Genomic DNA, 24,576 nt, shown 5'->3' on the forward strand with positions numbered 1-24,576 from the left:
TCCATAAAGAAGCTGTAAATGTGCTAAAGAAACAGAAAAAGCTTACAAACTAGTTCTATGGTAATAGATCTAACTATAAATTTCTTCTTAAAATGTGTCATCATAAGGAAAAAGGACAATAAAGTCCAGTGCTTTCTTCATATTTATATTTAGGTGTATAACATTTAGCTGTATTACTAGGCATTACTAGGCATTACTAGGCATGTTGATTTACATGATCAGTGGCAGAACAGTCCATGCCAGCAAAGTCAATATAAGCTCACTTCCACTCTTCAAATTTTTGAGATCTTTATGAACCAAAAACCCAAATATCATGACAATCCCTTCTTTATCAGAGTGTCCTGGTTTTGGCTGGCATGGAGTTCATATTCTTGTCAGTAGCTTGAGCCACAGTTAACCTCTAGATGAACATTCCAACCAAATGTTATGTATATATTCACTCAATAATAAAGAATTGTTATATGTATTCATTTATTGGTAAAACATGTATTTACTTTTCCATATCTAGAAACCTCATAAGGCTTTATTAGGGGGGTATAGGATCAAAGACAACTCCCTTGGTTCCTCCTGGAGCCCTGGTGAGGCTTGGTTTTGGAAAAGCCAATAGAAGAATGAAATTGGAAATTACATCAGCTTGTTTGTTTAACAGTATAAAATCTGGGCTACTGTAACAGCAAAGTCAGGGGAGCCTTGTAGCCTGCAAGGTGGACACACCACTGGAGTTCCATTACCAGGCATGGTTCTCCAGTCCTTTGCTGTGCAACTTCCCCCCACATTTGGTGTTCTGAGGACTTGGATGATGGGTCAAGTATTAGGATAACTCATGATGTAATCTTTGTTAGGCATTCTTTCCTAGTAACAATTAGGTGCACTGCTTATCTGATCCTTTTGTAATTCTTTGCTAAGGATTATGTGCATTGCTTAGCCTATCCTTTTGTCATTCTTTGCAGTGTTGCATTATAATAAATTACACTGTTCCTTAAGTTGATGTCTGTTTGTGTCTGTGTCTCTGACCCTGCTCACTGACAAAACACTAAGTGGTACTTTTAGTCAGGGACTTTTCAGTGTCTCATGCTCTGTCAGTGAGGAGCTCCACAAAAAACTGGCAGGGTGCATTACCAGTACAAGTATAGGACTAGCCAAAGGAATATTCCATAGCCTAGAATATCATCCCCAGTAAATAAACTGGGGGAACTACCTGGAAGGCAGATGGTCACTGTTCAGTGACAAGCTGGCTCTGAGTCAGCACGTGGTGAGCAGTTGTGTTGTTGTTGGGGGGTTGACCCTGGCTGGAAACCAGGCACCCACCAAAGCTACTTTATCATTCCCCTCTGCAAATGGATGGGGAAACACAGAAAAAGGTCCATGAGTTAAGTCTTGGGAGACCTCACTCACCAAATACCATCATGGGCAAAACACACTGAACTTGGGGATATTAACTGAATTTATTACTAACAAAATCAGAGCAGGATAATGAGAAGTACAATAAATCTTAAAAACACTTTCCCCAAACTCTCCCTCCTTCTTGGGCTCTACTTCCTCCCCCATCAGAAGTGCAGGGAGACATGGAGTGGTCAGTTCACCACCCACCATTACTGCCACTGCTCCAGGAGAAGTCCTTTCAGGAGACAGTACTCCGCTAACTTCTCTAACATGGGTCCATCCCACAGGCTACAGTTCTTCCCAAGCTGTGGCTATGTGGGTCATTTTTCCAGAGTGCAGACCTTCAGGCACAGCCTGCTCCAACATGGGTCTGCCACAGGGTCACAAGACACATCAGAACACCTGCTCTAGTGTGGGCCCCTCTTCCATGGGTTTGCAGGCGCTGATTTCCCTCCCCACAGGGGGAGGGTGTGGGGGGAGTGAGCAAGCAGTTGTGTGGCCTAGTTGCCAGCTGGGGTAAAACCCTAACACAGACCACATGTGCAAATCTACCAAGAAAAACAGCCTAACAACATCAAACATTCTGACTGAATGCTGTTTATCCCTTGCTATAAATATAACCAATGCAGCTACACAGAATCAGTTACTATAAAGATTTATTCCAGTGAGACATTCTAATACACACTGAGATAATGAATGGACAGTATATGTACAGGGAATGATTGTAATGTACAGATCTTACATGGTATTTACAAAATATTTAATCCTCAATGCTGCAACCACCTGATGGTGGGAAGGAATATTGCTCTCACATACACACTGTATGTTAACTGTACACCTTTTATAAACTTTGCAGAAAGTCCAACCATTATAAAGTTCTCAGATGAAAATGTACATTTATAAGAGCATTTTTAAAAAAGCCAGTGTGCCTGCTTTCTAATACTTCCCACACTCTTAAAAACAGCACATGATTTTTTCCCTCCTGCATCTGCACATTAGGAGTGGCTGGCCAGAACATTGAAGAAGTGAAAAACTTCATCTTTATCCATTACTGCTACTTCAGTTGAGCATTCAGTACATAATACTGGATGATATATTTCCTCTTCTTCTTGATTTGATTGTATAGAGCCAATTTCTTTGCTGTGCTTCGTTTTCTTACTTCTTCTCTTTACCTTCTTTCTGTATTTCAGTATCTCCTCTTTGTTAACAACGCAGTTCATCACAAACATCGCTCTGTACTGTGTTTTGTAAGATTCATGTCTATGGAGAGGGGGAGAAAATGCAAGTCATAGCATTCATACAACTCTGCTTCCAAGAAATCTGTTAGCATCACTGAAAGTGGGATTAGAGACAGGAAGTAACATGCCAAAGGGCTGAAAGCCAAATAAATAGGAACTTTATAAACAGAAGTCACAGCTACAAAAATAATAAAAACATAGAATTGCAGCCATCTGTTGTTTTTTTACAGCATTTCTTAAAAATACTGTCTATTGCTGAAAGAAACACCCTGGAGTACAATGGTATTTATTGGTACTGCAGCATTATGCACTGTTCATACAGCTCATAATAGGCAAAAGATCAGGAAGCTGTGAGTGTGAATCACTCAACTACTGGCACTGACATCCTAAAATGTTGTGCAAGTCTGAAATTCCTTATTTATAAATAATATCATTGACATATCACACTAGAAGCAGCATGTTTGTAATAAAACTTAAAATTTCAGCTGTCATCAGTCTTAACAACTGTCTATTTGGAGCATGTAGCAAAATTCAGTACTGTAGTTCAATTTAACACAATGTCCCTCAGAATGCAATTTTACAGCAGCCTAAACAAACACAACAGTGGCTGCAGAAGTCCAGTCTTGAATTCTGCCAGCTTATTGCTTGTATGACACTGTGCTGAGCTATTTCAGTGGATAAAACCCAGGAAAGACCAGTCTGACAATAGAAATATGGAGTTTTTTATCAGCATAGCAAACTGAAATACTTAACTATAGAACAAGGTCAAGGAGTACCAGAGCCAGCAAAGACAGAGAAAAACAGGACCCAGTACTTAGATGATTTTAGGCTGCTGTGGAATTTCATCCTCAATCACCAAAAATGAGGTATTCTATTCCTCATTTCAGAAGATTTCTTTCTACTTTACTCCCAGTTCTAGAGTATTTTCCGTAGCATGAGTTAGCAGCACTAACTACACCTACAATACAGTCAGATACTGAAGAGTGGCAAAACACACAGTGGATCCTTACCTGAATACCTTCCTGGCACTTTTAAATGTAACTACACTCAAAACCATAACTGCAAAGACTCAAACCAAGTAAGAATATAATATCTTTACTTTGCTTAATCCTCCTTTAACAAAGCATTTTTAGACAAAAATAACCTGGAATCGTTTTATGCCTCTAAACATCAAGCCAAAATATATATATAGATAGGTATCTCTAAAATCCCAAATCTGACTGAAATGCTTGTTGAGTCTCCATGATTATTACTATTTTTTTAAACTTACCTTCTCCACTGTGCTAATGTTCTACTCTATCCCAATCTCCACAATGCAAGTTAAACAGATCGTCATTCTTACAAACCAGCATCTAACCCTAAATCTGACTCACATCTAACCTGCCTTCTCTTTCTTAGGGCCACCTTGCAAGACAGAGTTGATAAAAATCCAGATCAAACCGAATATACTTGCAATACTACTGGCCAAAAAAAGAAGAAATTACAAGAAGACCCCTTATTGTTCACTGTTGTTACCTCTGGCAGTCCAGGCATAATGTTGTCATGCAAGCAGGGCAGTTCAGAACAGCGTCACTGTTTGGAGCAGCTGCAGGTTTTGCTTGCCGCTGCTGTGGCGCTCTCCTCTGGTTACGGTACCTACCAATCCCAGTGAGGTGGAAGCAGAGAAAAAGTGAAATTGCATGCCCCTGCTGTTGGTCATATCAATTCAATGTCAAACCTTTCTTTGCATTAAAATACACCAATTAATACTTGGCTCCTTCTGGACACCTTTTGCATTAACTCAACATAAATAAGAAGGTGAGGTGAAAACACATACCAGTATCTTTTGATTTACAGAGTATTTTAATTTGGTGAGACAAATACATCTGGCATGAGAATTTGTGCCTAATAACCCTCTCCTCTGACAAAGCAGTTAGCTCAAGTGTGATCTCTGCAGGCAACATTCATTATCTTATTCAATAAGATTCTTATTCAATAAGATTTAAGTGGAAAATTTTACTTCTGCTGCAGCAGCCATTTTTCTACTTCAACCTTCAAAAAACCCCCATTAAAGTAGCTTTGTATTGTTCCTGTTTTCTCTGAACATTTTATGGCTTGCTAAATTCAAAGTTTTCCAGAATTGAAATACAGTATTTATCAGGAACAAATATTAATCAGCAGTCAAATTATCTTGCAACATTTTAATTCACACCATGGTTGTTTAGATGAGATCTACAGACAAAACTGGCTTACAGAATTTGGAAATCTTGATTTTAAATATTTTAAAGTTTGTGTAGTTTTGAAGACTCAACTTGCATTACATACACCTAAAACATTTTACAAGCTTTTAAGTTTCTTATGTTTTAAGTTTATATACAAAAAATAGTTTCATTGCACAGATTTGACAGCATTTGCTCTTTTCTCTACATTCACCGTTTTCATTTAAAATTTTCAGTTGATGTTAAGCATCTTACAATTCAAATATTTATGGCTGCTTACCCTCTCCTCTGCGAATCTACCCACGCTTGGTCTCTACTGTCTTCTTCTGGGTCATACAGCAGCTCATCATTGGAGAGAATCCGCCGCTGCTGATGTCTTCTGTTTTTCCGGACATCCTGTGTATCTGGAAAAATTTGTGCAAGACCATGTTACATCCATCAGACACAAATTATCCAAACATACAATTTCCAATTTTCATTTTCCATCCTTGCAATAAATCTAAACTGAAACTTAAATACCTGGCTCATCTCTCCTCCAAGTGCATGACCCCAAAGCATTACACTGGGATACGTCATAAAATTGCAAGAACTACACTGAGATGATACAGGCTGGTAATTCCCTCAAAAATGCTGCCAAAAACAGCCTCTTGACCCCCCCTTGCCCCCCAAGAGGATTTTATAGGATCTGAAAGAGTGAGTGGTACTATAAAAATGCCCTCCTCTTGCTCTGTCATTTACCTTTTTTATCTTCATCCTCTGAATCAGAATCAAAGTAAATGTCATCATAGTATTTTGAAGTGCTGGAACATCCAGTCAGCCCAGTACTTGAAGTACCTACAGGTGAAATCAGAAGTGGTAATAACACCCCACTAAAAGGACAGCAAGTATATAGCCCAGAACAAACCCTCACTTTCAAGTTACTCTGTTCAGAGCATTCTGTTCTACCTGGGTGTGTTAAGTAACAGCTCTCCCAGTTTATTCCCACAGCCTTATCAGCTCTCCCAGTTTATTCCCACAGCCTTATCATTCACATCACTTGTGTTACTTTATTTACAGGCATTCTCAGAGCAAAGCTGCGAAGATGAACCTCAGGTACCAATTGAAGGAAAGTTTCTCCCAACACTCCCTTTAGACACAGAGGACACTACATCAAATATGCCTGTCTCTGCTCTACGAAATACACACAAGATATCTTTAGTCATGTGAAAGAAATACAGGTGTGCTACATTATTTCACAAGCTTTGATTACAATAAAATTCACTAAAAAAAGTCCCCCAAAATTTCAGGGCCACAGAAGTTCAAAAAAGACCTACATGACCTGCCAAGCAGTCACAGCCACTCTGCACCAAAATTCCTATTCTGTGCTGTATGGATGTGGTGATGTAAATATTGCTACATATTCTTAACTACACAACCAAAACCTGAAGATGATTTGGCCACTAAAACATAATTCACGATGTCATATGCAAGCAGATGTTAAGCATGATTTACCCATTTCAGGTGATGTCCATCTGCCTTCCATAGTCTTCATGGTGGTGTTCAGTTCTGCCTCCATCTCCTTCTGGAACTCATCATCACTGGAGGACTCGCTCTCGCCAGTCAGGCACTCCCGTATCAGCTTCCGCTTCTGGTCGGGAGTGCCGTGTAGGAGCACATCCACCTCATCCTCTGAGCTACAAACATTTAATTGGTACACACCTAATTATTACAAATAGGCTACAGCGTGGACATAGTCACTTGGAGAACGAACATCTGAATTGTGTGTGTGCACTGGGAAGCACTTACTCCTATGTTTATGGGCACTGTACATATTAAAACACTTTATTAAATTACGAGTATTATGGGCAATGTACATATTAAAACACTTTATTAACTATGGGGTATTTAAACTCTGGTTTAAACGCAAAGGAGCTTCAGCCGACTGCGTGCGGCCTGCCACAACTGCCCGTGCGGCTCTCGCTCCGCGCAGGGAGCTGTGCGCTCACAAACACAAAGACGCCGCTTTCAAGGAGATCGCCGCGGCTGCCGTGAGGCCGATCCTCCTGCACTCCGCGGGCAGCCCGGGTTCCACACCCAGCGCGGACGAGAGCCCCGCGCCCACGGTTTGGCACCGCCGGCGTCGCTGCGCGCCCGGGCCACCACACGCCAGGCGGGGTCCGGGGCCCGCGGCCGCCGGCCCGAGCCCGCCCCCCGGCCGGCAGCTCCAGGCACCTGCTGGCCGCTCGCTCCTCGTCGCTGGGCTCCTCCACCACGTACGGGTCATCCTCCTCCCGCAGGCGGCTCATGGCGCCGCCGCTGCTCTCCCGCTGCCGCAGCCAGGCCCGGCCCGGCCCCTTCCGGGTGCCCCGGCGGCTTCCGGCGGCCGAGCCTCGCCCGGCCCGGCCCGGCCGCGCTCCCGCCCCGCCGGGAAAAGCCGCCCCCGCCGCCAAGGGCCGGGCCTGAGCGGGGCCCCGGCGGCTCCGGGCCCGCCCCGCGGCGAGCAGCGGGCAGGCCGGGCTTCCCTTTTCTCCCCGGAGTCGCAAGTTCTCGGGTCACGTTTCAAGCACTTTTTGCCAGAGTTACCGAGCCAGAGTTAGAGCTTTAAGAGACACACCCAATACCAAGAGGCTTGGAAAAAATTTAATGAGCTAGTAACACTCAACAGCGAGGACTAATCTAAAAACTGTTCCCACATCCTACTTAAAATATTTACAATATTGTTAACTATATATACATTGTCATCGTTGTCCCTTGTACTCTATTTATAGATGAGTTCCTTAGGAATTATACCTGTTATATCTGGAAGATGAACAGCACAGTATTGGTGTAGTAGGCATTGCTGGGAATATTCTGTACTAGGTAAGTTGCCGAGACCCACTGGGCACTGATCATCGAAGCCTGAGGTGATGGGTACATGAATCAAAGCACAATGCAAACTTCTCTGCCTTTGCAATGTTTCAATGTGCAAGGCAGCAGGCTTAGTACACTACACTGTGCAACTCACCCCATCTGAGAAAAACAAAACAAACCACACGCCTCTGAGCGGCAGGACAGGGCACCTGTAATCACAGAGACACCGACTTCCACTGATCTGCACTGCCAACCGTACCATTCACCCACACTTCACTGCTCCACTGGAGGCCTACAAACAGCTCAGATTGCTTATAAAGCAGCAATCCCACTGCCAAGAGCAGTTCATCAAGTAAAGCCTAATTTTATGACGTAGTGAAATTACACAGCATAGCAGCACCTCTTGGAAAAGGGTCATAGTTCAAGGAAGGGAGACCAATCAATACAACTAACAATACTGGATTCATAGCTCTAGGTCTTAAGTCCAGCTAGAATGAGATTCTCTTCACACATTCCTTTATAGGGGCTACCTTCACTTTTTTCCTGAAGCAAAACATTTAATCTGTATCACAGTGGGGCAGTATTACTTTTCAGTGATATTTTATGCACCTTTTGAACTCCCTTCTGCTACTTTATATCCCCTTTCTTGGAAGAAACCCAGGAAGTTCTCTCAAACATATTTCTGCCAAAGAAATTGCAGAGTCAGCCACCAAGCTCAAAACAATTTAAGTACACTGGATAGGAAAGTCACAGACAAACAGATAAAACCTGAGAATGCAAGTGAAAAAGTACTGGGCGAGTAGTGTTAGACCAATCCAATACTTAGTCAATGGTTTTTACACGATGGATAGAGAAAAAACCCAAATTAATCTAATTTACTAGAAAATACTAAGCTTATAGATGATAATGTCTGCATCATTTTAGAAAAATCACTGATTTCATGGTTTATTTTACAATAATTGGATTAGTCTACAAGTTAAGGCAAACATACTAATGCATCTGCTTTCTTTTTAAATCATAGTTATAAAGGTTACACAAAGTTCTCCAAAATTTCTAAGAAATGTTCACAATTGAAAAAAAGATAAGTTTTTTGATATAAGTACATGGAAAAAAAAACTAAGAGTGTATACAATGCCATTATAGTAACAATATTCAAATATCTAATGGTAATACTTAGGTCATTTGAACAATGTGCTTCAAATGGTGATCTTCAGAAATTACTTACAAAGGTAAATAAGATTGCAGCTGTATCATAGTATTCATAACATGAACATTATTATATTGGCTATTTTCACAAAACCCGAGCATTTGGTTTCTGAACAATGAAAGCGTATAATGATTAAATAAACATGAATATGTACGTATAACAAGTATGCGGCTCATATAGTCTGGAGCTACTTTCAGGTGTTTAATTCTTTTGAGAGAAGAAGCTTGCTTATGTGCACTTTGTCAAAAGTTTTCTCCAGGGAACTGTAAATGCCTATTTAAAGTCATGGAAACAAAATCCAGAGGAGGGCAGCCCTTGTTAGTGGGAGGACGGAACGTAGCTTATGTGTCACCATTTAACACTGCCAGGCAGCTCTGCAGAAGCTGTAAGTTACCCTGTAAAAATAAAGAAAAATATCACATTTGTCTTCTTTCTTTTATGCTTGTGACAGAACAATGCTTTTTTAAATAGCAATGACACCGTTAAAAAAGAATAGACAAGTTTTAAACTTATGGAAAAATATGTGTAGCTTTTGTATTAAAAGGTTTTTTGAATGTAGGAATATACTGTCATGGAAATAAATTTGAGATTCAAAAATAAGCACTTAATACCCTTTCAGGTTTCTTCTTAGAGGTCTAGTCTGGCCATAAAACCTTTTCACTGCAGAGCATTCGCTCAGCAATGAAATTCACAGTTACAAAGTTTAAAATATTTTATGTACCAGCACCATTGCTCTGTCTCTAGAACGAGATTCCCAAAGTATAAATAGTCATGTGTTACACTGAATACTGCATTCAGCAACAAATAGTATACAATTCATAGCACTCGGGATCTCCTTGCTTATAGCAGCCATTCGAGCTGACAGCTTTGTTCAAGGAAGAGAAAGACAGTGTAAGAAAGACAGCAGACTGATTCACATGCTTAGCCAGGTGATTTAGCTGCCAAATTGAGTTCAGCCATTACAGCTGGGGCTACAAAAGTGATTACCAGAACATTAACTCAACTCTAAGCCAAGCTCTGGCCTTCTTTCCAAACGCAGTTTTTATTCTTATTTAAAGCATTCTGGCTCTACCATAAAAATATACAGATTGATTTTCAGGCATCTAAATTAATTTAGAGAACTGATACCCTTGTGAATTAAGCAAATGTGATTGACAAGCCAGAATTTACTTTGCAGGAAAAAAAACCCCACCAAAACAACCCAGTATTGGTATGTGCATTCATTTATGCTATATCACTTTAAACTACTACCTATTCACTATGAAATACCTGTATTACATTTGTTCAAATCTGAAATCTCTATGTAAGAAAAGAAATTGGGCTGTTGACAGTGTTAAGAGTAATTCCTATCAGGTTCAGATAAAATGCAGGAACAAAGTAGTCTGAATGCCCAGCTATGAACATGGAAGAAACTGCTGAATTCTAAAAAAGTTTTTGGATCAAAAATGAAACATATAAAGAAAACTTCAGACACACAAAAGCATGTAAGTATCTGTGATTTGCATGCCTTTTATAAACACTCCACACAAGTCCTTAAGAATTTGTAATTACTTTTCCAGTTAAAAGCACAAGTGACTCATGATAGGTAAGGAAGACATTCATTCCTCAGCTCCAAAAGGTAAATCATAATTTGATGCTCCCTTCAGGTTCTTATAATCCAGATTAAGCAATTAACTGATTTAAAGGCTTGAAAGCAGATTCACAGTTATGCCTACTAAATCCTCCTCAGTCTTATCCAGAAGGCAGCAATTTCAGTTACAGCTTCAACAGCTTTTTTGTCTCTTTATGTCTGTACTGGCAGAGGACAGTCACAAGCTATTTTTTAGAAGGCTTGTTATTTGGTGATATGAACAAGTTCTATATAAACAAGATACATGGGGACTTGGTGGTCCATCTTTGTGGTGTCCAGGATTCATAAATGTAAGGTCTCTGTTACTGAAAAGCTGATTATTGACTGTAAAGAACTAATGAATTGAAAGTTTGTCTGAAGCCTTCAGGCTTCAAATGGAGTTCAATCTGAAGTACACTTACAGACTGCACACATTATCTGTAACTAAAGTGTGACAAAAATCTTTTGGTCATCTTATTACAGAAGAATGAAGTATATTTGTAATTTACAGACCACTATGTAGCACTCTAAAAAAAAAAATAATATTACCAAGACATCTGTGCTGGTTTTGGCTGGGGTAGAGTTGATTTTCTTCTCAGTGGCTAATATGGGAGCGTGTTTTGATTTGTATTGAAAATAGTGTTGATAATATAGAGATGACAACATTATTGCCAAGCTGCTCTTACTCTGCCTTTTCTGCTTCTTGTACTGGCATGCTGGAAAAGTGGCTGGGGGTGCATGGGAATTGGGAAGGGACACAGCTCGGACAGCTGACTCCAAGTGACCAAAACTCCAGACCATATGACATCATGCTCAGTATAGAAGGTGGGGAAAATATGAAGGAAGAGGCAGACATCCAGACTGTTGTCTTCTCAAGTCACTGTCACACATAATGGGATCCTGCTCTCCTGGAAACAGCTGAACACCTGTCTGCCCAGGGAAGCACAGAACAAAGTCTTTGTTTAGCTCTGCTTGTGTGCACAGCTTTTGCTTTCCCTGTTAAAATGTCTTTAACTCAACCCAGGAATTGTCTCACTTTTCTGAGTTGCCAGCTGAGGTTAAACTATCACAACATCCTTTACATCTCAGTCATTTCCAGACTAAGCCAGCCAGTCTACTAAAATTTTCAAAACAGGCATATAATTCATTTTTATTACATCAAATTTACAAAGTTCACAAGAACCACCTTATTTAAATTATAATAAATCAAGGACAATAGAAGCTGTGAGCCATTACTCCTTGTGGCTGCAGTATCTGACATACATGAATTACATCATCACAGCTTGAAAAAAGTCCAAAACATTCATATTCAGAAAACTGTTTCTTGCCAGCTCACACTCCTAAGCTGTAAATGTTAAAATTATTGTCAGAACCACAGTGACAGAAACATCCTTTTCAGGAAATAAAGAATTACTGACAAAACATTTCAGCAAATCCCTTAGCACTGCATTTTGCTTACTTCCTTTTTCTGTCAGTTCCAAACAGACATCTGTTGCTAACAAGTAACACAAGAAATTCTTTTTCCAAAAAACCCAGAGAGGCAAGAGTGTATATATTAGTATTTGTGGAAAATATACATTTCTGTTTATTTACGTAAAAAGAAGTGGCTGTCTAAATGTACAGCCCAGTCTATGAATATTCTAAGTACATGATTATAACCTTAGCAGTTTCATCAGCTATCAAACCTCTCGTCCTGAACATGAAGTCCAACACAGGAATACCTCAAAATCCAACCATTTAAAATACTGAACAGTACACCAAATGCAGCTTTTGCACCAAGATGGCCAAACACTTATTCAGGTCTTACACTAGCTACAGCTGCCTTAAGTCATGAAGAAACACAGAGCTAGCAAAAGAGAAGCTAAGCACTACCTAGGGGGATGATCAGCCAGAATGGCCACAGAAAAAGAAACATAAGTATGTTTAGAGTAGGTAACTCACAAATGATAATCTAAAGCTTCACTTTGGCAGCTATTCTAAATAAATCTAGGGTACAAGCTGCTGCTAAGGCGACAGCTCTCTTTTACTGCCAGACCCTCCCAGCCAAAACTGTGTTTTGATACAAGGGATGTTGTGAAAACAAAACAAAGTAAAGCTTAGGAAAACCCAGAGCAAACTTCAGCGCCTTCTTACTATGCATCTGTACACATAATTGTGCCAACATAAGGGAAAGGAAGAGTCATGCATCATCATCCTTCCTGGCAACAGTCTGCCCTTTCATCAACATAAAGCAAACTCAAACCACAGTCTGATTTTTAGCTTTTTCAAAAGTCTTGAGTTGTAATTCAAAAGGATGAGAGGGTATTTACAATACTTCCAAGAAGTATGTTACAGGGAAGTAGTACATAATCGGGCAGAGAGGGTTTACTTACAATTACAATATACAGTGTCCCTGATTGACCGAGTTTATTTCCCTATGGCAGTCAAGTCTTCTAGAGCTACAGGCAGGTATAGCTCACAAAATGCAAGCTGTGCCTCAGAACCTTCTCTCAATAATTTGGTCACTCTGACTTCTTCTGTGCAGCAACCTCTGTATTTTGGGATTTTTGTTTTATTTCCACACAGAGCAAGTAACTGTGAACAGCAAGTAAAGCAGCAGACACCTTCATCATGTCTGAATTCCTCCAAAAGTGCCTCTCAGGTGAGTTCAGCACCCACTGCTACATTATTTTTAACCTCCATGTTTTTTGTGTGAGGTAACTCCACGTCCAGAAGACACATGGCTACACTGATTCAGAAACAGATGCATCTACATGGCATCTAGTCTGGAGGCACTCACTACTGAAAAAGAAAACCCATCATAGTAGACTTCTGTCAAAAAGCTGTGGCAGTGGGTATCCGTTGTTCCCACATTTCTCCCTACTTAGCATTTTCACTGGAAGCAAACACTTAGACTTGGGTAACAGGTCATGTTGCAAAGTTTGTCAGTGCTGTGCTCCACACTGGATTGACCAAGCAATTGCCATTTTGTTGCTACTAAAACTTCACCTGCCTGTCTCCAGTAGGTGCAAAAGCACAGAGATGGAGACTGCCAGCATCAGGCAAAGTATTTTCCCAAGAACTCAGAAGCAGGAGGCTTTTGATCTGATGTAATTAATTGACTGCCTATGTGAAAAACATAGAGCTTTTTTATGCTTCTACTAGTCCTCTTCTGCCTGTACTTCAAGAGGAATTGGGAGCCTAGAAACAGCCCAGCTTAGCCCTGTCAAAATCAGGGCTACCTAACCCTTGAAATGGGAACACTGTTCATGACTGGCATTTCAGTCATATTTCTTTAGCATTGCTCTTCCCACATCAGGGGACAATATTACATAAAAAAACCCCGCAACAAACAAGTCTTTTAATATCTTCTTTCTCCCTTTTATGGAACTAACCTAGAAAGTGTCCACCAAACCATTTCATCTTTCAATACTCCATACAGACTAATAAAAACCTATCCATAAGACTCTCTTCAAATACCTTGGTTATTGCATCAATGAGAACATTCCCCATTATATAATGTTGAAAAATACAAACTACTGTACTTGTAAATTCTGTAATAATCAAACTCAGAATTCACAGAAAGAAAAACACAGCAACCAAACTGATCCATCTGTAGTAGCTTAGCTTTAAATATGAAACAATGGCATTGAAAAAAGAGAACTTTCAAACCTAGTAAGAAATGAAACATCCTTTCATTCAACAGGTTGCAGTATTTGTTAACGTTTCAAGATTTATCACTCTTAGTCAAAATGACCTTTTATTATTGTAAAGCTTTAAAGATTCAAAACTGTCTAGTGAAAGTTGTGCTCCATGATGAAATAGGTGAAAAGGGTCAGCAAAAAATTTCATCTTCAAAAGCAGAACTACAATTCAAAGCATCTATTACAGCTTCATGGACTCCTTGTTAGTAAATTTACTAAGACAAGGTAAATCACAGACAGATTATTCAAAGAAATGTGTGTTAAACACAAACTGTGGCAACAAATGAAAGCTGAAAATCTTCAAGCACTTCCAGGTATACACAGGAAGCATATATCAAATTGACGGCTACAGAAATTAAGCATCTTCCCCTTGCATTCTGCAGTTATTACCTGTCAAAATTCAAGAGACTATTACTCCAACATCATGACTTGCATAGTTAAAAGAGGTGATTCTTTAAGGATTTTTAAGAAGACAGAGACATTGTCTAAGCATTCCACTTCAAGGCATGTGGAGACTTCAGCAAGAGTCAGTTACAAGAGATGATGAAGTGTCAATGACTGAAGCAGGACCGAAGCATTCCCTTACTAAAGCACAGTGTGCCAAATCAATAAAAACTGGTCCAAGTAAGACTGTCAGGACTATTTAAAGTAAGGACTGTTCCTCTGAAAAGAGTCGTGTTCCATACATTACTGATTGCTTTATCAGCAATACCTAAATATCTCATTAAGCTGAACTTACACCTACAAAGATCTTTTTTAAAAAAGCCCCCCAAACAACCCTTTTTACAGTGCATTTGTTTTACAAGCAATGGGTTTAGCAGAATGAAGAATGACACCATCAACACTACTGACAAGACTGTAAAGCAGCAATACACCTCCTAACAAGTCCTTTACACGGATATATTCTGAGTTAATTCACAGCTTCCTAACCAATGCAGTTTCAGATTTGAAGAGAAATGCTAAAGAATTGATTTTTAAAAGAAAGCTGCCTCCAGGTATAAGACTGTCCAAATAAGAGACTGTTGTAGTCATCCATGAAATCAAATACGTTGTGAAATTTAAGGACAATACAAGCCTCTTAAAGTTCTTTTCACACAAAAATTTATTTTCCTGACAAAGTTATCTGAAACATGTCTCTTTTCTTAATGGTTTAAAGGCAAAAAGAAAGCATACTTATCTCACTGGACAGGCCAGTGTGATCTCATGCTTAATATTGTATATATCACATCCCAAAATCTGGCTAAGAGGAGAAACCACTTCCTATCTCATAGTGAAATGGTGAGATGAAGTTTAAAAAATAGGCAGCGTTTTCAAATCCTGCAGCTGCAAATATCAAACAGCCAAATAAACGTAAAAATGAAGGCAAAATTGTCTTCCAGGATATGAGTTTTCCAAAGGCACCTCAAGCATACCAAGCTCTCAGAGACACTTCACCTATACTTCATTTTTCTCTGTTATTAAAGAAAGTTCATTCATCTTTCTGGACAATGCTTAACTTATAATTCACCTTCCTGAATGTGAAACGTGTATCAACATTTTGGTTAATCAAGCATATAATATTCAAAATCACTTGAAATATAGGCCAAAAAGGATCACAGTTACCTTGGCATGCTTTAATTCCAGTTCTGCTAGTTCCACCAGATTTTTTCTGAATGCTGCAACTCTTCTTGTCTTAAAGTCTATCAGTTCTACAGAAAATAAAAATAGATTCATTAACAGTATCCCTGTTAGTGACCTCAGCTATTAACAGACATTCCTTCAGGATGGACGAGGTAAAGGGTGAAAGAAGGAAAAAAGAAAAACCACACGTTTAATCTCAGCACATTCTGGACTCAAAAATACTGGGACTGGGTTGGAAGAAAGCAAACCATCACTGCAGTTCTCACCTCTAGGTAACCTTTAGTGGACACAAAGCTCTTTGAAAAAAGACAGCCAAGTGGATGCTTTTATTTCTCTTATTCCACCGGCACTGTTCTTTCAAGGCTGATACTTGAAAGTCTTCAGGGAATATACTAAGCTAAAACTAGGATGAACAACAGTATGCCTTCTGCATATACCTTTGTGGCTAAGAGGATCACTCATTCTCCACTGTCTCATTTATAGGAATCATTAACCAGATTTACAGGCTCAAACAACCCTTAAATGATAAAAACAGGAGGGCATGGTGTTTAAACCTTGAACAGATCTGCCACAAATGATGAGTCAGATATGTACTAACTCACTGAAGTATTAACCTAAAAAAGACAGTAAGTTTCCAGAAGAAAAATAACATGTAAATAAGGCTCCCTTTCTCTATTAACTCTGTCATTCAGTGATATCTCATTTCATTATTTCTCCCTGCTCTAATGTAGTATCATGTCTGTAAAAGACTGGTGCCTTAACACAAGAAAGCATAAAACCAAAAGGTGAATTTTAACAACACTAAAATATTTGTTTGGTATTACTGCTAACAGGTATCAATTTCTATCCTAGCTTATGTATGTGAAAAAAAAAAACCAAGTCATTTGCAACTAGACTTTGCTCTATTTATCAGAGTTACGAGAAGCCAAAGAAAAATATAATTTGAACTTTCTAAAATAAATAAATAATAATTAAAAGATCATATTCCTACTTAGGAAACAGTACAAAAATCTATTCTCATTAATTACATTAATTCTCAATAATAACATACTAAAACATATTAATTTTCAAGTAGTAACATAGGATCAAGACCACCCAAATACCTTGTTTTGCTGATTCAGAAATTTTCTCAAATTTTTGACAGCATATTTGCTGAGTAGTTTCAGCTTGCAGTACATCTTTATTTTTTGCTCTTGCTTTATCCAATGCCTTATTAGCATTTTCATAATCCACTAGTGACCTAGATCTTCTATATAGGAGATCCTATTAAAAAAACAAAGGTTGTATGGAGTTTATAAGACTCTACCCAAGGATTTTTATTATATTCCAAGTAATTAAAAAAATCAAATTAATTTTAATGCTTCTTGCTGTATTTCAGTTCCTACTAATTTGCATTCACTTTCCTTCATCCTGAAGAGACAGGGATGTCCATACTAGATCAGATACATCACACAATACTATTTGGTCTCCATCTTGTCTGGCAGAGCTAGGAACAGATGGCTTAGATCAAACTCCAAAAAGCCAAAGAAGGCAAACCATGGGAAATTTCACAGCTTCTTAGATTAGAAACAAACTACATTTAGATCATGTACTTGAAATTCATACAGAGCCCAAGAAACAGTAGTAGCATTTTTTGTGCAACAGTTCGTGACCTAACTACAGACATTTTCTGTCAAATGCTTGCTCATTCTGTGATGTTATTTAATCATCTCACGTCAAACAAAAGTAAGAATGAAATTTTCTGTAAGCACAGAATATCAAATTCAGCCCACGTGTTTTTTTAACAGCACTAGTAGATTATATGGAACACCCAATTTTAATATTTTTTAAAAAAAGCAGTATTGCTTGCAATTACAAGCCCCAAACACACTGCAAACACACGAACAGCAGTTTGTGTTCACAGTTCCACTGTTTCTAGTCACTGCATGATTTGGCCTTGACAAGTGGCTCACTCAGTTCCACACAGTCAACTCCACATCAGCAACTGCTTTATTACTTCTTATATTCAACAGAGATAGGTTTTACAGCTAAGGGAAAAACTGCAGGCTAGAGGTGGCAGCATTTTAATCTATCTATATTCTGAGTTGATGATCCCATGGGTTACTTTCACTTTTTTTTTTAATGTTAAAACCCCCACAGTTTCACTGAACAAAACCCCATAAATTCACCTTAGCAGCTTGAGATTCCCTAAGGTAATATTTCAGAAGATCAGAAAGTTTAAGATCTTCATCAGCAGATACCCGAGCCTCTATTTTCTGGAGAAACAAAACAAAACACCACCACCAAACAAAAAAACAGTAAGCAAAAGGATCAACTTAAAAACATCCAGACTTTGGGTATTCACTTGTATGATACAAATTCAATGTAAAATATACAGTACACAACAGATGGTCTTTTTCAAAAACTAAGATCAGGTAGTAATGACAGGATACTTAAAGATGCAAAATGAGAAGTAGTATTGGGATTTTGTATTAAAATGTAAGGAACAAGCTACTCTGCGAGCAGAAACTGACAACTGGCTTTGTATATTAAAAACTGCTTTTTTTTCCCAATAGCAATTATATTTATTATATGCTACAAAAATGTAAAGAAACAAACTGAGTTGCACAAGCATTTTTACACTGTTGTTGAAATCAAAGGAAAACAAATGTTTAAGGCACATTTGTAGACTAATTGTGTAACTGCATGCACTAAATGGTCTAAAAAACCAATAAACTAATTTGCTTGCATTTCAAACAGATTAGAAATAAGGTCTGCAAGTACATTTTTTAAACCCTAATTTTAAAAAAAATCTGAAATACAACAAAGTCTGTGTTTATGCAGATACATCTGTCAGTTTAGGAAATGCACACATTTTTCATTTGGATGTTTTCCTGATACATGGCATACATCATCTCTCTACCAAGCCAAACAAGTAAGGCAAAAGAGAAGATATTTGAAAAACTGGTTACAAGCTTAGGCAATATTACTTTTGAGCCAAATAACTGCAGAAACAGATCTTGGCTCCAGAAAAAAGCAGCATGACCACTATTTTTTTTTTTTTGGATTAAGGATTCAATTTCTTCATTTCTTTTATCCAGAACAAATTCTGTGAGTCTCAGTAACAAGCATGGAAGATCTCTATGCATTTTAGAGGAACAGCAGCTTTACAAGGGTATTACAGCAGACTGCCTAGAAAGGTTTAGTAGACTGAAGAGTCCTAAGGTTCACTTTGCAAAACACATGACTGAAATCTTACGCTTTCACATTCCATACTACACATTGCTTAAACACTCCACCTAGAAGCACTCATATTAATCCACATATCAATCCCTTGTTGACACATGATGTCCATTCCATAGTACATACCCTTGTTTTGTCAAATAACTCTGACACCTTCAGAAAAAACCTGTGCAAAGGAAACAGCTCATATTACAACATTGTTTTCAACAGTCTGATTACTTTCTAGAACTCACACTATAGTCTGTGTCTGGCAATAAGGATTGCAAAGGCATTGCTTACAATTATAATTCCCAAAACTCAGAGAACATACTAGTTTCAAACTTCAAACATGTAGGAACTGTGCAATGTAAGAAAGGCAAACCACAAACAAAGCATAACAGATGGATATTTGTAAGTGAAGAATAATTGCTCAGCTCCTCAAGGATTCTTTATGCTTCTGTGAATTAAACCCCAAACACCAGCACCCTGGTCAATGGTCTTACATTGTTATCAAGTGTCCTCTACACAGATCTGAATGTACTTTTCTTCACACAGTAAACATGACGTATATCCTACTTGGAATTCAGGGATGCTGAGCAACAGTGTGGCAACATCTCCATTGCAGGAGACAATACAAGGCTTCAGTCCTGCAGCAGACTGAATTACAGTCAAATTATACAATTTTGACAGAAGACAGATGTGATTTGTGACACATCCTAACAGACTACAAAAAATACCAATACTATCATCAAAGTATCTGGTCTATAAGCTATCACCACATTTGGAAGTTATCACTGCAATTCAGGTAAATTAGAACATTATCTTTTATATTCATGTCCTACATGTTGTCACACTGACGCCAACATCACACTAACTAACTATGTCTGTATGTTGACAAGCACTGACATCTTTAAGTTAACTAAGTTTTATTGTCAGATATACCAGACATCATCTTCAAGCAAATCAGTGGAAGATTGAAGGACAAACATCTATACATAGAGGCAACCTCCTGAAGTTTTGGGGATCTCTGTAGATTCCTTTGTTTTCCTAAGGGCAGTAAACTTGCCCAACAAGCAGAACTATTTTACAAGATATTGTTACACCTCAGAAAAACCCACAGACTGGGACCTGTGCTTGCTGCATATGTCAAAGCATTTGTAACATTTTTTAAAAAACAGTGAAAGAATTGTGGTTTTTTCCCTTTTTTGATGAGGACTTTTCCATCTCAACTGTGTAATTTTCTATAGACTGTAGAAATTAGCACTTTTTTACAGACAAATATTAAAACAAAAGTGTTAAATGCAGCCTGTTAAAGAAATTAAATACTAGAGAAGAAAATGTCTTAATGTGATACAGCTGTAATAAATTGTGGTTTTCTCCTAACAAGAGCTACCAATCTCTGCAGGTCACAATTAAGATTGCTACACAGCAAATTACCCTGTAGGTTATTAACAATATCTTACTTGCATATATCTGTGGAGTCCTGCGTTCCTAATGCATATAATGAAGAACCGATTCTATTATAGTCATCCGCCACATCTAGAAAAACAAACAAACTTGTTTTACTACCTCATTCCTCTTCTTTCTGAAAATTTTGGAATTCCTTTCATCAAAAATAGGTGTTTTTCTAAAAGGACATGCTTTAACACAAAAGTAGAAATAAAATTGTGATCACGTCACTTAATAGGAAGGATAACTTCACACAAGAAAAACAGTGCTTTCACCAAATTGTGCAGTCTGTAATTTACCTAGAGTATTCTATGCAATCAGAACCTGCTAGGTGAATTTGTTGTGCAATTCTTTTAGGTTTTATTTTGGTGGAAGATGTACAAACTTAATAGGCAACGTCTGAATTTAAATTTTACTTTAAAACTATTTGGAAAGAATAAAATCACAGTTTAACAGTAACAAAAAGTCTGTGTGCTGAGAGCAGTTAATTGACTACAAACAGCACTATATACACAACACCTTTTCTAGCACATGCCTATTTTTAGGAAACTCTTACCTCTTCAACAGGCAGTCACTAGTTAAAGTAGTGTTAGTGTTAAATCACTTTAAACAATGAAATTAGAAACAATACTTGTAAGAAGGCTGCATTATTTGACTGGTGAGGTATTGCTATATAATCGACATAAAAAATAAACCTTTGCACACAGAGTTTTAAAAAGCTTTAAGTATTAACTCAATGGATGATGAAAACTAACAGACCCAAGTAATGACCAGGAAAATACATTTGTTTGTTTGTTCTGAAGTTTATATGCCTTTAAGCAGAATTATTTTTTCTCAATAACACAACCTTAACAGATTCAGTGGGTCAACTTCCACGTAATTCATTACTCCATACGTCAACAATGCAGCTGTTCCCAGCAAAGAATGGTATTAGGAAGCAATTAATCTCTCCTTCCATTCCTCCCATTTCAACATCAAAATGGATTTTCTGCTGGAAATAGCAGGTCAGTGTCTTTGCAAGCCCTGCAGCTCTCCCTTGATCACGTTATCCATAAACTACAGATTGCCCATTCCCAACACAGGTTTCCCAAGTCATTGCTCTACTCCTCTAGCCAGAATTTCAAAAGGCACCATTTGTCCCAATTCACAGCTTGGCAGAAGTGATCAATAAACATCATATGTGATTTGAGCCTGGAGACCAATGAAGCTTTGTCATGAGTTTGATCAATCCTTTCCCCTCTACAACCTCATTTCAAAGGATTTTCTCAGTTCTATAAGCAGTGTAAAAGCCTTTCTTGCTTTGTAAATAAATCTTGGCACTTTGTTACCATGAATGAAGTTTGGTTCTCATTTTAAGAAAGCAACCAAAACCACCAGAAACCACTTCAGGTGGGAACTGAATGTAGACACAGGGCCCCCTTAGCTCATTAAGCCTTAACTGACTCTTTCCATCTCTTAGCAGACACTAAATACTAAAACTACAAAAGACTCAGTGTTCATACAACGAACGCCAAGAGAAGCTTCTGAAGAACTCAGAAAATTTTTGGTTTAACATCTCATCCAATGTCCATTTTAGAGGTCTTATCAATAGAGATTCATAAAAGGTTTGTGACCTGGTTTTGTATGAACTATATTACTGTAGACAGCAAAGACAATATCTGTAAATCAGACCCAAACTTCAAGTAGACAGAATCTGGAAGATCCATTTTGATTTATCTAGGCAAAAAGAACCTTAAAATCAAGGGCAACACAGGTCAATTTCTTCTGAGCTTCTCAAAACACAATAATCCTAAATCAAACACAATAGGCCTAACCCAAAGATTTTTAATTTTCTCAAATAAATAAACTGAACTTGAGAAGACCACGTAGAGCTTTCAGAAATCACATTAGCTAGCACTCAGCCCACAAAGACAAATCAATAGGCAAGTGGTAAATCTTGTGTCAGTAAGAAAAGGGGTCCTGCAAACCAGGCTACCAAATGTACACATTCCAGTCTCCACTCTAAATGGCTAAAAAATGGAAACCTAGTCTAGAACTAATGGCCCAAACAGGAGTTTGCTGTGAGCAAAGGTAACTTTATCAGCAAGGTAATGCAATGCCCAGTTTGCCAAGAGATTGCACTTGGTGAAATCAACCACATCCGATCAAGAACAACTGCACTAGGGAGTAAAATCACATGGACTGTCATATTGCCCACCTCTACACCTAAATGACTAAGTCAGACTTCAAAAACAAAAATTAATACTTCAAGGGCATTTCTTTTCAAGCAGACAGCATGAAGAATCAACGTATCCTCAGTGCTGCACGAGTCTGTTCTTACTCCACCCAGTCTACTGCAGCAAAGCCTGAACTTAGAAAGTCAGATTGAACTTAAGACTCTGAAGGCTACACTTGGAGAAATTAATTCACTTTTCACAAGCAAAAAGAAAACTAAAAATTACTTCTCCTCACAAACAACTTCTGTACCCTTTAACTAGTACTATTTTCACCCTAGAAAAAAACTCACTTTTGTGTGATCTTGTCATTTTATCAGATTTGGCAGAGGCATCTTTGACTCGGTTGTGATACTCTACAAGGAATGTTCTCTCATGTTCAAAGAAGTCATCCACATCCTAAAAAAAAACCGGGAACAATTAAGAAAACAGAATTTCACCCACTCTCTATAGAGCAATTGCAGAGTAAATTTGCACATTTCACTGTTGCTGTGACAGGAGGTGCATCTGGTTTTATTATCTAAAACACTTTTTCTATGAACTGATTTCTTCTCCACTTACATCATGATATTAAGTTTTATTAAGAATTTAGTAAGAATTAAGAATTTGCAACAAGCATTCTAAAGGTCTATATAATTAAACGTGAAGGAATAGCAAAGGGTCACCAAGGGCGACAGAAAAACAGAATACGTGTTATCTACCTAGAAAAAGGGGAGAAGGGATGAAAGTCACCCAGTAGCACAAGACACTGTCAACTCACACAAGATGATTTCAACTCCTAGCTCAGAACACTGATCTTAATGACAGACTTCTTTCAATTTGGTAAACACAGGTAAATGTTAACACTGTCTGTATTATAATTTGAGATATTTGGTTTATACTTATTTTTTAAAATCCTCTAAAATAACACAGATGATCAATGGAATAGCCTACAACATGGGCTTTGAACAATGTTCTTATGAAACTGGGAGTTATTTGGACTTTATATTTTTCTCCAAGTCATAATTAATCCATGGTTATATCCACTTACCAGCAGTTTCAAAAACACCCAAGATTTTAAACCTAGACACTTTTAACTCTTGTGAAAGTTGCTACCAAATGGAATGTTACCACTAGGAAGAAAAAAGGCTAAAAATCATCCTCTGCAGAATTTCTGCTTGCTGTAAAAGCAATCTTGTAGCTTTTGGAAAAGTAAAAATTAAATTGAACTTGCAATTATTATTTCTTTTCCTCAGTTACATTCTTACATCTACTGGGAAAAATCATGTAACCTCTGCTACTGCTCCTTGAAATAGTAGACATATTCTACAAGACTGGGAGAATTCATTCCCTTAGTAACTTCTGAACAGAAGGAGAACAGGCCTAGTTCTCCTCTCCACTATATAAAATGGCAGGCCTGAACAACAACAAAAAATCACCAGATTATCAATTATCTATGTATAAAAAAAGGTGTTTAATTTCATAGAGTACTGAAAGCCCACAAGAAAGCTTTTAGTTATTTTGCATCCATGCCACAAGTTCTCACTCATGGTCTGCCATGAATTCTTAAGTGAAGTATCACTATAAAAATGCCATTTTTGCACCTATGTAAAATTCTTCATTCAAAAAGGTGACAACAATGTCAATACATTTTAAATCTTACTATATTAAGCAGTAATCACCTTTACTCCTGAAACAATGACACCATCTGCTGATTTAACCATATTTTTGAAGAAGTCTTCAAGTTTCTCTTTCTTATTTTTCCCACGAACACTCAACTGAAAAACAAATTAATTGATCAAGTTAATTCATTTTCTGGAGGAAATACAAGCTTTAAGAAAAATTAAATAGAACTACATACCCCTACTTGCTACACTTAAAACAGTTTTCCTGTTCTCTGTTTATTCTTATACTCTGTGCTAATGGAGACAGGGCACCTTGCATCCAGAATGAAGACTACCTCATTT

At 38.1% G+C, this 24,576-nt stretch overlaps 2 protein-coding genes across 2 annotated transcripts in view; both read right to left on the reverse strand.

Moving 5' to 3' along the window:
• Window positions 1-2,022: 2,022 nt before the first annotated feature.
• Window positions 2,023-7,207, reverse strand: EAPP (E2F associated phosphoprotein). The gene is made up of 6 exons (XM_063398897.1): window positions 7,031-7,207; window positions 6,311-6,492; window positions 5,558-5,653; window positions 5,100-5,223; window positions 4,137-4,256; window positions 2,023-2,643 (listed from the first exon to the last, which is right to left on the reverse strand). The coding sequence occupies exons 1-6, from the start codon at window positions 7,102-7,104 to the stop codon at window positions 2,379-2,381; spliced, it is 861 nt and encodes a 286-aa protein (XP_063254967.1). The 5' UTR covers window positions 7,105-7,207; the 3' UTR covers window positions 2,023-2,378.
• A 215-nt stretch (window positions 7,208-7,422) lies between these two features.
• Window positions 7,423-24,576, reverse strand: part of SNX6 (sorting nexin 6) — a 29,725-nt gene continuing 12,571 nt past the window's right edge. The window contains exons 7-14 of the mRNA XM_063398896.1: window positions 24,292-24,387; window positions 22,924-23,029; window positions 20,432-20,507; window positions 19,116-19,155; window positions 17,936-18,022; window positions 16,871-17,030; window positions 15,750-15,835; window positions 7,423-9,250 (exon numbers count right to left, since the gene is read on the reverse strand). Of these exons, the coding sequence (XP_063254966.1) occupies window positions 9,197-9,250; window positions 15,750-15,835; window positions 16,871-17,030; window positions 17,936-18,022; window positions 19,116-19,155; window positions 20,432-20,507; window positions 22,924-23,029; window positions 24,292-24,387 (705 nt within the window). The 3' untranslated portion in view covers window positions 7,423-9,196. The remainder of the gene's footprint in view (window positions 9,251-15,749; window positions 15,836-16,870; window positions 17,031-17,935; window positions 18,023-19,115; window positions 19,156-20,431; window positions 20,508-22,923; window positions 23,030-24,291; window positions 24,388-24,576) is intronic.

Source organism: Prinia subflava, chromosome 5 (assembly GCF_021018805.1).
Source record: "Prinia subflava isolate CZ2003 ecotype Zambia chromosome 5, Cam_Psub_1.2, whole genome shotgun sequence".
NCBI classification, from domain to species: domain Eukaryota; kingdom Metazoa; phylum Chordata; class Aves; order Passeriformes; family Cisticolidae; genus Prinia; species Prinia subflava.